The 15,001-nt window shown below is 33.8% G+C and overlaps 4 protein-coding genes across 5 annotated transcripts; all 4 read left to right on the top strand.

Annotated features, from left to right (window-relative positions):
- The first annotated feature begins 152 nt into the window (after window positions 1-152).
- Window positions 153-2,057, top strand: LOC116343974 (vacuolar protein sorting-associated protein 21). The gene is made up of 5 exons (XM_031772320.1): window positions 153-820; window positions 944-1,084; window positions 1,214-1,343; window positions 1,495-1,766; window positions 1,840-2,057. The coding sequence occupies exons 1-5, from the start codon at window positions 778-780 to the stop codon at window positions 1,995-1,997; spliced, it is 744 nt and encodes a 247-aa protein (XP_031628180.1). The 5' UTR covers window positions 153-777; the 3' UTR covers window positions 1,998-2,057.
- Window positions 2,058-2,643: 586 nt separating this feature from the next.
- On the top strand, window positions 2,644-4,765 carry LOC116343799 (ruvB-like helicase 1). The gene is made up of 5 exons (XM_031772041.1): window positions 2,644-2,961; window positions 3,095-3,223; window positions 3,310-3,693; window positions 3,769-4,136; window positions 4,219-4,765. Exons 1-5 carry the CDS (start codon window positions 2,821-2,823, stop codon window positions 4,571-4,573), a joined length of 1,377 nt encoding a protein of 458 aa, XP_031627901.1. The 5' UTR covers window positions 2,644-2,820; the 3' UTR covers window positions 4,574-4,765.
- Window positions 4,766-5,179: 414 nt separating this feature from the next.
- LOC116343724 (ras-related protein Rab-39B) lies at window positions 5,180-7,770 on the top strand. Of its 2 annotated transcripts, XM_031771940.1 has the most exons (6): window positions 5,180-5,596; window positions 6,559-6,649; window positions 6,739-6,836; window positions 6,948-7,172; window positions 7,261-7,449; window positions 7,555-7,770. In XM_031771940.1, the coding sequence occupies exons 1-5, from the start codon at window positions 5,489-5,491 to the stop codon at window positions 7,399-7,401; spliced, it is 663 nt and encodes a 220-aa protein (XP_031627800.1). In that variant the 5' UTR covers window positions 5,180-5,488; the 3' UTR covers window positions 7,402-7,449; window positions 7,555-7,770. The 2 variants fall into 2 exon arrangements, with proteins under 2 accessions (XP_031627800.1, XP_031627799.1); XM_031771939.1 differs by having other exon boundaries at window positions 7,261-7,770.
- Window positions 7,771-8,310: 540 nt separating this feature from the next.
- Window positions 8,311-9,242, top strand: LOC116344058 (28S ribosomal protein S11, mitochondrial). The gene is made up of 3 exons (XM_031772436.1): window positions 8,311-8,573; window positions 8,645-8,879; window positions 8,987-9,242. The coding sequence occupies exons 1-3, from the start codon at window positions 8,368-8,370 to the stop codon at window positions 9,158-9,160; spliced, it is 615 nt and encodes a 204-aa protein (XP_031628296.1). The 5' UTR covers window positions 8,311-8,367; the 3' UTR covers window positions 9,161-9,242.
- Window positions 9,243-15,001: the final 5,759 nt, after the last annotated feature.

Here is a 15,001-nt window from a genome sequence, read left to right as displayed (position 1 = left end):
TTGCGTGTTTGGATACTCATACAGGCAAATGCAACACATGTGTGATGTATGAATAGGAAAAATTCGAATAAAATAATAACAAAACAAATGGCAACGACGAAGAGAACAAAAAAAAGTAATAGCGAATCGCACCATCGTCTATGTGTATTCTGCAGTCATATTTACAACTCAGTTGTTTAAACAACAACTAGTGTCATTCTCATCTGTTTTTTTTTCTTCTATTTTTCGACTTTGTTACGATTCGATTTTTGTTTACAAGTATTGAATTACAGCATTTCCAAGCAAAAACTATCTATTCAAAGTCTGATTCTCTTTGTTTCTTTATTTCGGATTATTTTGCGCACTTCAATTGCATTTCGGCGTATAATTCGTGCATATTTGAAATACATCTAAAACAATTAGCTTTAAGAGTCAAATTAAGAGTGTCTGTTTGGTTGGAATGAAGCGCAAAAAAGAAAGCAATTGAAAGACTTTTATTTTCCCGCAACAAGCTCGAATTTTGAATGAAGCGAAAGTGAAAAACCGACCAAATAAATAACAATAAAAAAGTTTAAAATTAATTTGGGCGTCAACATATACTCTTAATAAACCCTTTATACATAGTTGTAAAATAAATTTGTCAAACTATTCGACAAAACGTGTGCACAAAAGATAAGGTGAATTGAAAGAATCGCAAACATAGTGATTTGCATCGGATAATTGAGTTTAAAACGAAGTCTTATCTCGCTTGGAATTTGGTTTGATTTTATTAAACCACTCACCGTTGTCCGGTATAAAATGAAAGCAATCGAAGCCAAAATTGTTGTGCTCGGCTCTCAAGGTAAATAAAATGTTCCATAGTTTACGTAAATTTGTCATATCTTATCAAGTAATAGCAGTACAATTGGTTTAAAGTAGGCCATTTACAAAATTGTTGTAATCATTTTTTTTCTTGTTCCTAAAGGTGTGGGCAAGAGCAGCCTCATCAAACAGTATATATGCGAAATGAATGCATCTGACATTGCGCCGACAATCGGTGCTTCATTTTCAACATTCAAAGTAAAATTGGAAGAAGGAAAGGTCAAAATGCAGATTTGGGATACTGGTGAGTTATACTAATTATGAATATGTATTTTTATTTTATCAAAGCACACTCGTTTTTAGTTCGTGCATTCGCCGTTTTTATGAGAATTGTTTGTTATTTATCACAATTTATAAATATACATTTATCTAGCTGGTCAAGAAAAGTTTCGTGCAATGACGCCGATGTATTATCGCAACGCAAATGCTGCGTTACTTGTTTTCGACTTAACAAACTACAATAGCTTTGTCGAGGTTAAGGGATGGATTCAAGAATTGCATAAGTAAGTTGAATGTTTTACTTTATTTTGCTTAGACCTGAATAGTACAACTCTGCACACGATATTTTGGGACCGGGCTGTAAAAAATCAAAAATCATTTTCTTCTTGATATTTTGTTACTAAAACAAACGTATTTCTCTGGTCTGAACGGTAGGAATGTGATTGAGCCGATGATTTTGACTGTGGTTGGTAATAAAGTTGATTTGGAAAAAGCGCGAGCTGTGTCGAGGGAGGAAGCTTTTCTTTACGCATCTTCTATAAATGGTTCGTATTACGAAACATCAGCAATAAATGGTGGCCGCGGCATTGAGCAAGTTTTCATTTCAACTGCCCGCGGATTACTACGATTAGCCGAAAATAGTGATTGTTCTTCAATTAAACGATATGAATCGAATGATTCAATTCTTAGCTGTAATGATTTGAATGGTAATTACAAAACGATCCATTGAATGTTGTTTATAAAATGGTTCTAATCAAGTTTTATCATCGATTTCATTAGGTTTCTATGATAAAACGAATCTAAGCTCAGTGAATGCGGGCATTCCAGTTGATCTGAATGTTGAAGCGAATGATACAGGACGCCTGGAAACGGCCCCATGGAGCATAAATCACATTGCCCATGGTGATGCACATCGCTCAAGTTGGTGCTGTTACTAGAATCAAGCAACAAAACTCTTTTTTTTTAACATTGAAAATAAAATTCTCCAAGACAAAGAATTATTTCCAATGTTCAAGAATGTTGAATGCATGACATTTACTTTCGTTAGAGTAAATTCACCACCATACATACATTTTTTGTACATTATAAGTCAAAACACTATTTATCCTCTAATTGTGATGTTTGTTATTGCCTAAGAGTTTCTAGATTATTTACTTTAATTTCGATTTAAAAAAAAACTCTTTAGAATGCATTTGATCTTCTTCATGCACTGCATGAAATCATAACTAAATTATTTGAATGACTGTTGGTGTCAATTCTCGATACTCAAAAGTAGTGCCAATCTCTTTTGACTTTTGGCTTTGAAAATTTATCAATATCAAGCGCAATTTAAGCCCTGCCAAATTGCTAAAAGAAAACCCACACAAAGTCTGTTAATTTCTATGAAAATTAAGACTTGAATTGCTTGACACATTTCACAAAATGTAAAATCTTATATAGAAAAATAAAAGAGTATATTTCAATATAAAAAGAATTACGGTGATGTTTTCATTCATTGTCTATATGTCATGTAAACGAAATTCAAATGTGAGTATTTTGCCGCATTGAGTGAACGCACTCCAACTGATACGTCTGTCAAAACGACGCGCGCTGTGTTTCTTTGACAACAAACCCAGCGGCGTTTCATTTATTGTATCGAACCAACAAACCAATAAGGTGTAATTGTATTGCTAAGCGATTTGTTGCCAATAAAATTCAAAGTGTGCAAACATTCTCGACGCAATTAAATTGAATCGATTTCAACACGAATAAAAATACAAAATGAAAATCGAAGAAGTTAAAAGTACAGTGCGAACACAGCGTATTGCTGCTCACAGTCACATTAAAGGATTGGGTTTGGATGAGAATGGTGTACCGATCGAAGTTGCTGCCGGATTAGTTGGGCAAACAACAGCCCGTGAGGTATCGTAATCTCTAGACCATTTTATTTTAAATTATAAAAGTTAATTTTGAATTTATCAATCAAATGTGTGTTCGAAGTGATTGAGGTTATGTCATCAAGTACAATGAATGTTTTTCTTTTGTGATATTCTAGGCTGCTGGTATTGTTTTGGATTTGATTAAATCCAAGAAAATGGCTGGAAAAGCCATATTATTGGCGGGGCCACCTGGTACAGGAAAAACTGCGATTGCCTTGGCCATTGCACAGGAATTGGGAAACAAAGTAATAAGCGAATAATAAGTAGTTTTAACTCATATCATTTTTGTACAACTAAAACAACTGAATGTATATTTGAAATGGATTACTAGGTGCCATTCTGTCCAATGGTTGGTTCTGAAGTGTACAGCAGTGAAATCAAGAAGACCGAGGTATTGATGGAAAATTTCCGGCGATCAATTGGATTGCGTATCCGTGAAACAAAAGAAGTGTACGAAGGCGAGGTCACCGAATTGACACCACAGGAAACAGAACATCCGACAATGTTGAGCAGCTACGGCAAGACAATCAGTAATGTCACAATCGGACTGAAAACCGCCAAAGGAACAAAACAATTGAAACTGGATCCATCAATTTTCGAATCACTTCAAAAGGAGAAAGTTGAAGTTGGCGATGTGATTTACATTGAAGCCAACAGTGGGGCAGTCAAACGTCAAGGTCGCAGTGATGCATTTGCTACTGAATTTGATTTAGAGGTGAGAAATTATTCAATCCATTCTGTATTTGGAGAATCGAAAGTAAACAGTTGAATTTTCTGTTGAATTTTTAAGACCGAAGAATACGTGCCATTGCCAAAGGGTGACGTTCACAAGAAGAAGGAAGTCATTCAAGATGTTACATTGCATGATTTGGATTCGGCCAACGCTCGTCCACAAGGTGGTCAAGATGTGCTATCGATGATGGGCCAACTGATGAAACCGAAGAAAACAGAAATCACCGATAAATTGCGAGCAGAAATCAACAAAGTTGTAAACAAATATATCGATCAAGGTATCGCTGAATTGGTGCCCGGTGTTCTTTTCATCGATGAAGTGCACATGCTTGACTTGGAAACATTCACATATTTGCATAAATCACTCGAATCGCCAATCGCTCCGATTGTCATCTTTGCCACTAACCGTGGAAAATGCACGATTCGGTGAGTTTACGCTTTGTTTTAATTCAACATGAATTTTTTTTAAATCTTATTGGAAATTTATTGATTTCTATTTATCAAACAGTGGAACTGAAGATATTGTATCACCACATGGAATCCCATTGGATCTATTGGATCGTTTGGTCATCATTCAAACGAATCCATATGGCATCAACGAAATTCAACAGATCATTAGGATCCGCGCATTGGTCGAAGGGTTGCAAATCGAAGAAGAAGCATTGGCTGCACTCAGTGAAATTGGACACACTACCACACTCCGATATGCCGTTCAACTACTAACACCAGCTGCCCAATCTGCAAAAGTAAATGCGCGTACTTCGATTGCTAAGGAAGATATCACGGAAATAAATGCACTATTTTTAGATGCCAAACGATCGGCGGGATTCCTTGCCGTCAAAGACAACAAATATATGCTCTAAATGCTAAGACTTTTTTCGCCGTAAGAATTTTCATTGAACCCGATACTGATTCGATTGGAGAAAAGAGAAGAAAAAGAAACATCTCTAAACAATCTTATGCGGCAGGGGGTTACAATGAGTTGTCATTTAACATTCGCACGTTTTAATTCCTGAGTTTCATATGAATAAAGAAAATAAACTACAACTACAAAATAAACGTTTTTTTTTTAAACACGTCATACATTCATATTAGATAATTGGTTAGCATTTTTCATCGAGAGCCACACATGTAACATTTCAAACTGTTTATAGTTCAGATTGATATTCAAAGAAAGTAATAAATGAGTACTGTAAACGCAACCAAATGACAGTTTAATGCTGTAAATACGCATTTTGCCTTAATTTTGACTTTTTCAACATCGCAATTTACTTGTGTGTTGTTTTCTCTTTTGCTCCCCTCGCGCTATACCCACATGTGCTTTGAGTTGAAACGAACCAAATACTAAAACAACAAACAAACATCTGACTTCATTACGTACAGTGTGCGCGTGATAGTATGCGTGTACATGTTTGAATGTATTTGTAAACGATAAAAGTCAAACAGACTCATTGAATTTAGTACGTCAAAAATTATTGAAACAAAGTTTTCTCTCAGAATTTTTCTCGCAGCTAATTTATTATTGCATATTGTTTGTAAATGTGATTAACACTATATTTTATGAGATATGAAACATCAACGACGATTTTAAAATATTCATGAGCATGAAACAATTCAACATTATCGTACATTCAATGTGTGAAAAGTGAAGTGTGATTTGCATAGAACCAACTAAAAACAGTAGCATAAAATTGACGAGAACTACATCAATCTGAAGATAAAAACAAAAAAAAAGTGATTCCAATTTGAGGCTAGACAGAAAAATATTTTCAAAAATCATGGTTGAACCAATATTTGACTATCAATTTCGATTGATATTGATTGGAGACAGTACGGTGGGAAAGAGCTCTTTGCTCAAATATTTCACAGATGGTCGATTTGCGGAGGTAATTCATAGCAATTGAAATTTGATTTTGGTTTTTTTTTTCGACGACACCCAAACAAAGCTTTGTCAGATGAATGTCTGATTCACTGAATTTCCATTACGCATCGATATGTTAATGCGTAAACAGTTTTACCCATTCCTTTCGCAAATGTAATTATTCGACAAATTATTATTATCAGTTTACGACGACATTTAGTTTATCAATATCGGCAAAACTTTTGTTTCTTCGATTCATATATTTCACACTTAATTTATTTTCAACTCGCTGCAGTGCAACTGATAATGACATTATGTGTGTCACTTTGGGTTTCACAAATTAGCTCAATTCGATTTCCATGCCATGTTCCGTTGCATTATCATTTAAATTTAGAAAATATGATTTAACGCGACATTAATTTAACGATTGCATTTAAAATCAACAAAACGTTCAATATAGTCGCAACGAAATTCAAAACAACGCAATATGCGTCCTGCATCAACTTTTCTTTATTTATTCTTTTATGTTTGATTCAATTGATGTTGATTATCATGTGCACGGTGTTATGACTCATATTCATCAAGTGATATTCCTTTTGATGACAGTAGTCGCCACTTGCAACTCCCCATCGTTCTAAAATTAAACAAAAATTATCGGAAACGAATTCTTTCACAGAGAGAAAACGAATTCTTTCACTACAAAGCAGAAAAAGAAATGAATGACAAAAATTTGTAGACTCGTCGTAATCTCAGCTATGCGTGGAATGTCAAAAATTACGCGAATAACCTTCAAGTAAAATGACATGCTATGAAGAAACATTGACACCGTAGAGTTCAGCTTGATGAATTGAATTATTATATATTGATAAGATGATGTAGTTGTATGTAGATAGCATTTATATTACGTAAGCATAAGGTCACTCAACAATTTGGATTTTGTACAATTTTCCATTGGTTTTCTGAATTTTTCCAATTTTTTTTTCTCAGCTTTCAGATCCAACAGTTGGAGTCGATTTTTTTGCTCGAATAATTGAAGTTAAAGACGGAACCCGCATCAAATTACAGCTATGGGATACAGGTACTTGAATTGAATTATTTCATTATGATAGATCATTGTCATCGGATAGACAATAATAGACTTATCATATTCGTGTTCATTTAATGTAGCTGGTCAAGAGCGCTTCCGTTCAATTACAAAGTCCTATTATCGAAACTCAGTTGGTGTATTGTTGGTATATGATATTACAAATCATGCATCTTTCGAGGTAATTCATAGAAACTGAATTTTGATTTTCTTTTGCCGTAGTGAAAACGGCACCCAAACATTGGAACAGCAAATAACATAACAGTTATAATATTCACTTAAACATTCGCAGCACATACCGTTGTGGATGATGGAAGCAAAGCGCCATATCGAACCTCATCGGCCGGTGTTCGCATTGACTGGTTGTAAATTAGATTTAGTGAGTAACGGTGCTCGCCGTGAAGTCAGCCGTGATGAGGCCAAGGCTTTTGCTGAACAAAATGGTTTATTTTTCGTCGAAACATCTGCACGAACTGGTGTTAATGTCGAAGAAGTATTCAACATGGTTACAAATGAGGTACGAATCTTGTCACATTTTGTTGTGAATTCTATTTTGCATCTTACCTTTTCTCTATTAAATGAAAAAATCTATCGATTAATTACAGGTATATGCCCGAATACAAAGCGGTGAATACAAAATCGAAGAAGGCTGGGACGGCATAAAGCCTTCAGCATTGTTTGGTCGGCCAAACAGTCTGGATTTCAATTTAGTGGTGGCCGAACCAGAAAAATCGACATGTTGTTGATTATCTATACCATTCAATTCTGAAGGATTGATTTCAATTCGTCACAATGTAATGAATTAGTTTAAGAACAAAAAGCCACATGAATTTTCTACGATACAATCATGCTAAATGATTTCTTTTCTTTTGTATATTAATCCATTTTCTGACGATTAGAGTAAACATTTAACTACTGCTTGTATTTGTCCGATTGAGGAATACTGAAAAAATAAAAACAAACTTTTAACATCTCCATCTCTCTACAAGCTCCACCTATATGCAGTAGACGTTTAAGAGAAAATTCATTTTGTAACGTGAACATTTTCAACGCTTTCGTTTTTATAATAATACAAAAACCACTAAATATAATGAGATGAAATCATCAATTCTGAATATTTATGTATTTAGTAGAAGATTTTTTTATAATTCAACTTTCATGAGTAATGCTATTTTATTAGGATATATATAAAGAAAAAAGCCAAACCATTATTCGGAGAACCAAATAAATTTGAATAAATTAAAAAATAAACAATCAATTTGATGAACAAAACTAATCTTGTTTTCAGACAATATATTGAATTAACTGGTCAGTTGACAATAGACGTTATTGTTTTAATGATGAATCACTTTTCTTGTTTTAATAGAAGTGATTGTTCATTATAACAATAACTTCTATTGTTTTGGTCCATTTAGCTGGCTAACGTACTGTCAGCTCAACTGACCAGTTAGTTCAATATATTGTCTGCTTGTTTTACTTTAATGATGAGCGCTTTCATGTCATATAATAACTTATTTTCCATTTTTTTGTGTTTTTCTCCATTTTTCGAAGACTTTTTTTAAAATAACAATACTACTATCAATATCAACTGTGGTCAACTTCATGTCAATCGTGCACTCTGCCATGACAGCTGTCAGCACATATTTATATCAAATATTCAATTTGCTTTTATTTAGGTTATAATCGACCAGAATTGAATAAAAGCAAAAAAAATGTCTTTTAAATTAATTTGTGGCGGTTTAGTTTCAAAATTATCGCAATTAAGCTTAACACATGTGAATAATTTTCACACAACGGCAATTGCAGCCGGAAAAATCAATCGAATGAAAGATAGAAAATCGATGCTTAAAACTGTACTCAAGAAATCGGATGGAGTTCAAAGTAGCTCCACGGCAGATATCGATAGTATTGCAACAAGGTTTGTATTTCACATGAGAATTTTATACATTTATTCCAACATTAAAACATGGTAATCATTGGTAACTTCAGCCAAACGTTTCAACGCTTCCCTGATGTGAATCTGCCGGATAGAATGTACGGTGATACTCCGTTCAAGGAATTGCCAATTGCACACATTCGTGTATCAAAAAACAACACAATCATTTCAGTGACCTCCAAAGATGGCAAAGTGCGTTGCATCAATTCAGCCGGTAAAGAAGGATACAAAAATTGTCGTAAAGGAACTAATATTGCTGGACAAGCAACGGCTATATCATTGAGCAAGGTACTTACTTATTTGTATATATTGTGTGTAACACTATGACTACCCATCCGATGAACATTATGATAACAACACTTGATTAATTCGGAATTACAATGTATTTTTTATAGATGGCTCTTAAACTGGGAATTCATACAGTTCGAGTTACAATTAAAGGACTTGGACCCAGCAGAGCATCAGCGGTGAAAGGCTTGCAAATGGGCGGATTAAACATCATATCCCTCACTGATGATACACCAATATCAGAAAAACCGCCACGACCACGAAAAGCTAGACGGGTTTAAGTTACTATAAAAGTGGATTAAATTAGTTTGGACTTTGTATTTGAATCAATTGAAATAAATGGAAATGAAAAATAGAAAATCATATTTATTTGTTGAAGATTGATCATTTTAGCCAAATATACATTTAGTGTACCAATTTTTCTGGGCGACAAATCTTATTTTTCAATTGTTATCCTCTTTTTTGATTTAATGTTCCATTCCTTATGTTAATCACAAGAGAATAACATCATAATAACACGATTTTGTCGATCGACAATGTGCCCGAAATCCTAGAATATATTTCCATCACTACGACAGTTTTGGCATATTTTCGGCATGTAGTAATGTTATTACAAGAAATAATATGGATCTTGGCAAAAATAGAGACTGGTTACCAGAAAACGCTATATTCTATTCCTGCCGTCCACTCAGATCATTCAAACACATCCACATAGTAGATAGATGTCACTATTGAGTGCCTTCCAGGAATCAAGTGTAATTAAATGGCTAATGATCATTACTCGAGTCATTAGAAACTTTCTAAGAGAGTATATTTGGAATTACCCTAATTACAAAAGAAATACATATAAGGGAGTGCATGTGCATACATTTCATCAGTCCAGTTTTACACTATTTTAAGACAGTCTACTTTCAAATAACTTTTCCAAAACAGTCAATAATAAAACAACAGAGTAATAAAATTTAATTCAATCATTTTCGCCAACAAATAGCAATATTTTAAATAAGGTGAATAGTAAATTTATCATTCAAATAAATTATTTTATTTTTTTGAGCTCTTTTATAATACCGAGAAAAATGGTTTGGAATAGAAGTCACCTCAAGAGGAAAGGAACGGAATCTCAGTTGCAACCACCTGCAAAAGTGACGAAAATCTGCAAAAAAACCATCAAAAGTGACGAAGAGCCAATTAGAAGAGGGATGAAATTCATACTTAATCCGCACTGTTGGCTCAAAGTGTTTGACTATTTTTCAATCGAAGAATTGCATTCATTCTGTAAATTAAGTGCTGAAAATGATCAATTTTTCACAGGATTGGTTAATACTTTCCAGATTGGCGGAAAACTATTAACATTGGATATATCACGCTATGATTCAGGGCAAGATGGATTGGAAATGAAAAGTATTCTAGCCACATTTGGAAGATCATTGACAAGGCTGAGAATTGAAGTAAATAAGGACAATCGGTTTGGGGAGGCCGTCCAAGCAATCATCAAATATTGTTCAGTTGGTAAACTTGAGGAGATTCAAATCCATTTCTCAACGTATGGAAACGCAGTTAAGAATTGGTCTCAAATGCAAGAACTCATCCCATATATTCGTGCCATAAAACATTTATACATCAAAGTTGATGGAACTTCACATGTGAATAAACTCGGTGCTCTCTGTTCGTTCTTCATAAATGAAGCCAAAGAACTTAAAACACTAAAGTTGATGAACATAGAATTTAATCAACTAACGACGACAAAACAAACCCAATTGACCGAATTGTATTTGATCAATTCAAATATGTTTGTCAGCGGTGACTTTAATTTTATTAAAGCACTCCCACAGTTAGAGGTATTTCAATATAAAAGCGGAATTTCAAGAGGTTCGGTTGTGAGCGGAACTGGTGAAGCATTAGCTAAATATTGCCCGAAATTACGAAGCTACTCCGATATTTCACCCATTAATGAAGAAAATCCACTTCGATATAGTTTCCTGCAAAATATGAATGGCTTAAAAGAAGTAACTATTTCGTCGAAACCAAGCATTGGCGAATCATTGCGAATAATTCCGGCACTATTGAAGGGTAGTTCACCCCATAAAGTGGTAATTAATTTAGGTAAACATAACCGGTTTTTAGAACCGTCTAATGAAAATATGGTGACTTTAACCAAAAGCGAAGCTGAAAGAAATTTCTCAAGTGCGGAATTTCGTTTGAACGAACGTAACTCAAATATTAACAATTGTGCAAATTTGTTACGAAAATTGTCATCATCAATGAAAGCAGTGCGCCAATTGAGGTTAGATGCAAGATCATCTATTCGCAATATGTCTGAAATACTTCAATACGTACCGAACTTACAAGAGTTGTGCATCTATAACAATGGATTATTCCAAATGCCCGCTGAAGTTCGAAAGATTAAGAGGGCGATCGGGAATATTGTGAAAGATCGCCAATCGAAAGTAATTCACGTAATTGTAAGCGAGGAAATGGAAAGAGAATTTAAATCAATCAAAAATATTGATGAAGTCATCACAATGTCAGTAAAGCGACGTTGTTTCAAAAGATAATGCTCACAGAGGCATCGAACATTTTTATGTATTTTCATTTCAGGTTCAATTTTTTCGTTCATTCACAAACAATATATAACTAATTGTAATACCAAGATACACAGTTAAATTGTTTTATTCGTGCGCAAATTGATTCATATAATGTTAATAATATTCCATTTCATTGTGAACATTTTTTTTGAATAAAAACCAAAAATTGACATATACTTCTGGCTTTTTTTTACTATACCTCCAAAAATGCAAAAAATAAAAATTAAAGGGTATTAATGCACATGCACAAATAATTAAACCCGTTGGACGAACCTAGCAAATTCGAATTTATTCTTCTTAAGATATTTTGTCATCAGAATCACAGGTGAGACAAACCCCCTTCTCAGCCATAAACTATTGTTTAGCGTGCGGACACGAGTTCGATTCTCGGTCAAATTTTGAGCAGTATTTTTGCATCGTGATTCGCTCAGGGACTAGGGGGTTTAATATTATCTAATATCTTCTAGTTTTTTCTAATAAGCGTACAAATACAGTGACGTATTGCTATGGTTTCTAGTACACTAATATCTCTAATAAGTTCTAACATCTTTTAGTATTTTTTATCTCGTGTCTCCCCCTTGGACCGAATCTCTGCCTTGTGGAGTGCTTGGAGGGCACTTAAAGAGAATAAAAAGAATAGTGTAAGCGCTGCCGGCGATTTTTGGTTGCAAAAAGGACTCAACTAATATCAATTCCCTGAAAATATCATAAAAATTCACATATCACAAAAATGATACATTCTCATAGGTTTCAGTTCTATTCGATGTAGAAACAAATCGAGAAACCCATGAAACATATCAACTTTAATTTTGGGAAGTGTAATGAGTCTTTTTCAAGGCTTAGTTACAACAGCACATAACACCAAGGAATTTTTTTACCAGAAAATGACGGGAGGAAATAAAAACGATTTACAAGGTCATAAGTTTGGGGTTAAAAATGACAATTATATCGGATCCAAATTGTGTACTTTAGATCAATTGTTCTGAATAGCAGGTAGTAATATAATTGCAACAAATGATATAAAAAACTTCAAATTGTCATACACAATAGATGTCGCTATTGAGAGCCTTGCAGCAACCAAGTGCAATTAGATGTATGTCATTTAGTATGGTATGATGTGCAATGCTAATGAGTCATTATAAAGGACATTTTGCAATATTCAAATTACAAAAATATTTGTATATAAGGTCGTGCATGTGCATTGATTCATCAGTTTAGTTTCAAAACTACTGTAGCACAGTCTAATTTTAAAAAAACTTTTTCAGAAAATCGTTCAAGCGTTTTTATTTTCGTTAAGAAAAGAATTTATCAATAATTTTTATCTGCTTTTTTCGGAACAACCAGAATAATGAATTCGAACATACAGCAAAAAAAGAGAAAAGCTACAGATTCTCAACTGGAACAACTTGCAAAAATGCTGAAATATTTTGGACCATCCAGAAACGGCTTAAAGGACATACTTAATTCGGACTGTTGGTTGCATATTTTTATGTTTTTGCCGATGGAAGATTTGTACTCAATTTCACAGTTGGATGTTGAGGACAAACCATTTTTCACAACATTGATCAAAAGTTCGTCGATAGGTGGTCGATTATTAACACTGGATATGTCACTTTACAATTTAAACATGGAAAATATTCTAACCACATTTGGAAAATCATTGAAAAAGTTGAGAATCGAAGTGAAGCATTCATTTTGGTTCCGAGAAGCCATACAAAAAATTATCAAATATTGCTCACCAGGTAGACTTACGATGCTTCAAATCGATCTATCAGACTGCGGACCCATAGCCCAAGATTATTTTCAAATGCAAGAACTCATCCCATTCATTCGCGACGTAAAACATTTGCAAATCACATACAATAAAAACGCTCCAAATGAATACGGCACACTCTGTTCGTTTTTCATAAATGAAGCCAAAGATCTCAAAACGATTAAGTTGAAAAACATTAACTGGGGTGACACCAAATTTAGTCAACAAATCTTGATTAGAGAAACCCAATTGACCGAATTGTATTTGATTAATTCAGGCATGTTTGACAGTGACTTCAGATTAATTGAAAAACTCCCACATTTGAGAGTATTTAAATGTAAAAGCGATTCGATGAGTGGGACGGTTCTCAGCGGAATTGGAGAGGCATTGGCTAAATATTGTCCGAACTTAGATACCTACGCCGATATTTCGTGTGCTGATGATGAGAATACAATTCGATATAGTTTCCTGCAGAAGATGAGGTGCTTGAAAGAAGCAACTATTTCATCGACTTCAACCAATGGCGCAGCCGTGCTTATCATTCCGGAAATATTAGATGAAGCTATTTCCCTTCGGAAGATGGTCATTAGCTTGGGCTACAATGACATGGTAATACTGTCCAAAAACGATACAGAGACAAGCTTAACAACTGTCGAATTTTACTTTGACGATTTTAATTCAAATATTGAAAATTGCGCAACTTTCTTACGAAATCTATCATCATCAATGAAATATATTCGTCATGTTAGTATAGATGGTATGGATTTCGTTTGCAATGTGCCGGAAATTCTTAAACATGTGCCCAATCTAGAAGAGCTAAGCATTTATAAGAACCAATTTGTGAAACTTCCAGTTGAAGCACGCAAGATAAAAAGCGCCATTGAGAAAATGGTTAAAGGACGCTGGTTGAAAACAGTTCATATAATTGCTAATCAGGAATTGGAAAGAGAATTTAAGGTGCTCAAGAACATTGATGAAATCATCACGATAACAGCCAATCCACAATTGTGCTCGAGGGGAATTGAAGTGCTCCTGTAATCATTCGGGCACGCATACACTCATTTTATATTTTATCCATAATCTGCTGTCATTTTCAAAAAATCGGAATTGTTTAATTTTTTTTAATTTTTAAAATAATCTTCTTTTTTATTCTCATTTCTTTATATCTGAACAGAAATTCAGCTAATGATCATAATTTAATATTAATTAAGAATGCTTTTTATGGCACTCATCTCAATTCAATTCCTTGCAAACCGAAATGTCCATACCTATTTTCTTAATAATTAATTTAAATACAAAAGCAATTCCCTTGCATTGTAATCTTGATTGTGCTCAATTCGATTAAACTTTTCTATTAAATTTTTTGTAAATTTGTAATGTTGGAGAGAAGCAAAATAAAAAATAATAAAAAAATAAATAATACTCCTTTTTTCATTCTCATCCCTTTGGACCCGACCAGAACTGCAGGTAATATTAATCGCTGGAAAATCAATGGAACACAATGGAATATTAATTAAGAATGCTTTTTATGATACTCATCTATCTCAATTTTATAGTTCAAATTAAAGCGTGTCAACACTACGAAATTAAATTGAAGTGACTTTTACAATTTACGAAGTGGTGGTTAAAAATTGTAATGAATACAATAGAATGGAAACAAATTGACTACTTTAAAACAACTGTCTCTAATAGCAGGTAGTAATGGCAAAAAATTAGAGACGCAATGCAAACGCTATAATTTATTCTTACCATTCAAACACATTCACATAATAGATAGATGTTGC

The sequence above is a fragment of the Contarinia nasturtii genome, unplaced genomic scaffold (genome assembly GCF_009176525.2).
Source record: "Contarinia nasturtii isolate CC-2019 unplaced genomic scaffold, AAFC_CNas_1.1 Cnas_scaffold_1037, whole genome shotgun sequence".
Classification (NCBI taxonomy): domain Eukaryota; kingdom Metazoa; phylum Arthropoda; class Insecta; order Diptera; family Cecidomyiidae; genus Contarinia; species Contarinia nasturtii.
This window is presented reverse-complemented; position numbering and strand designations above follow the sequence as displayed.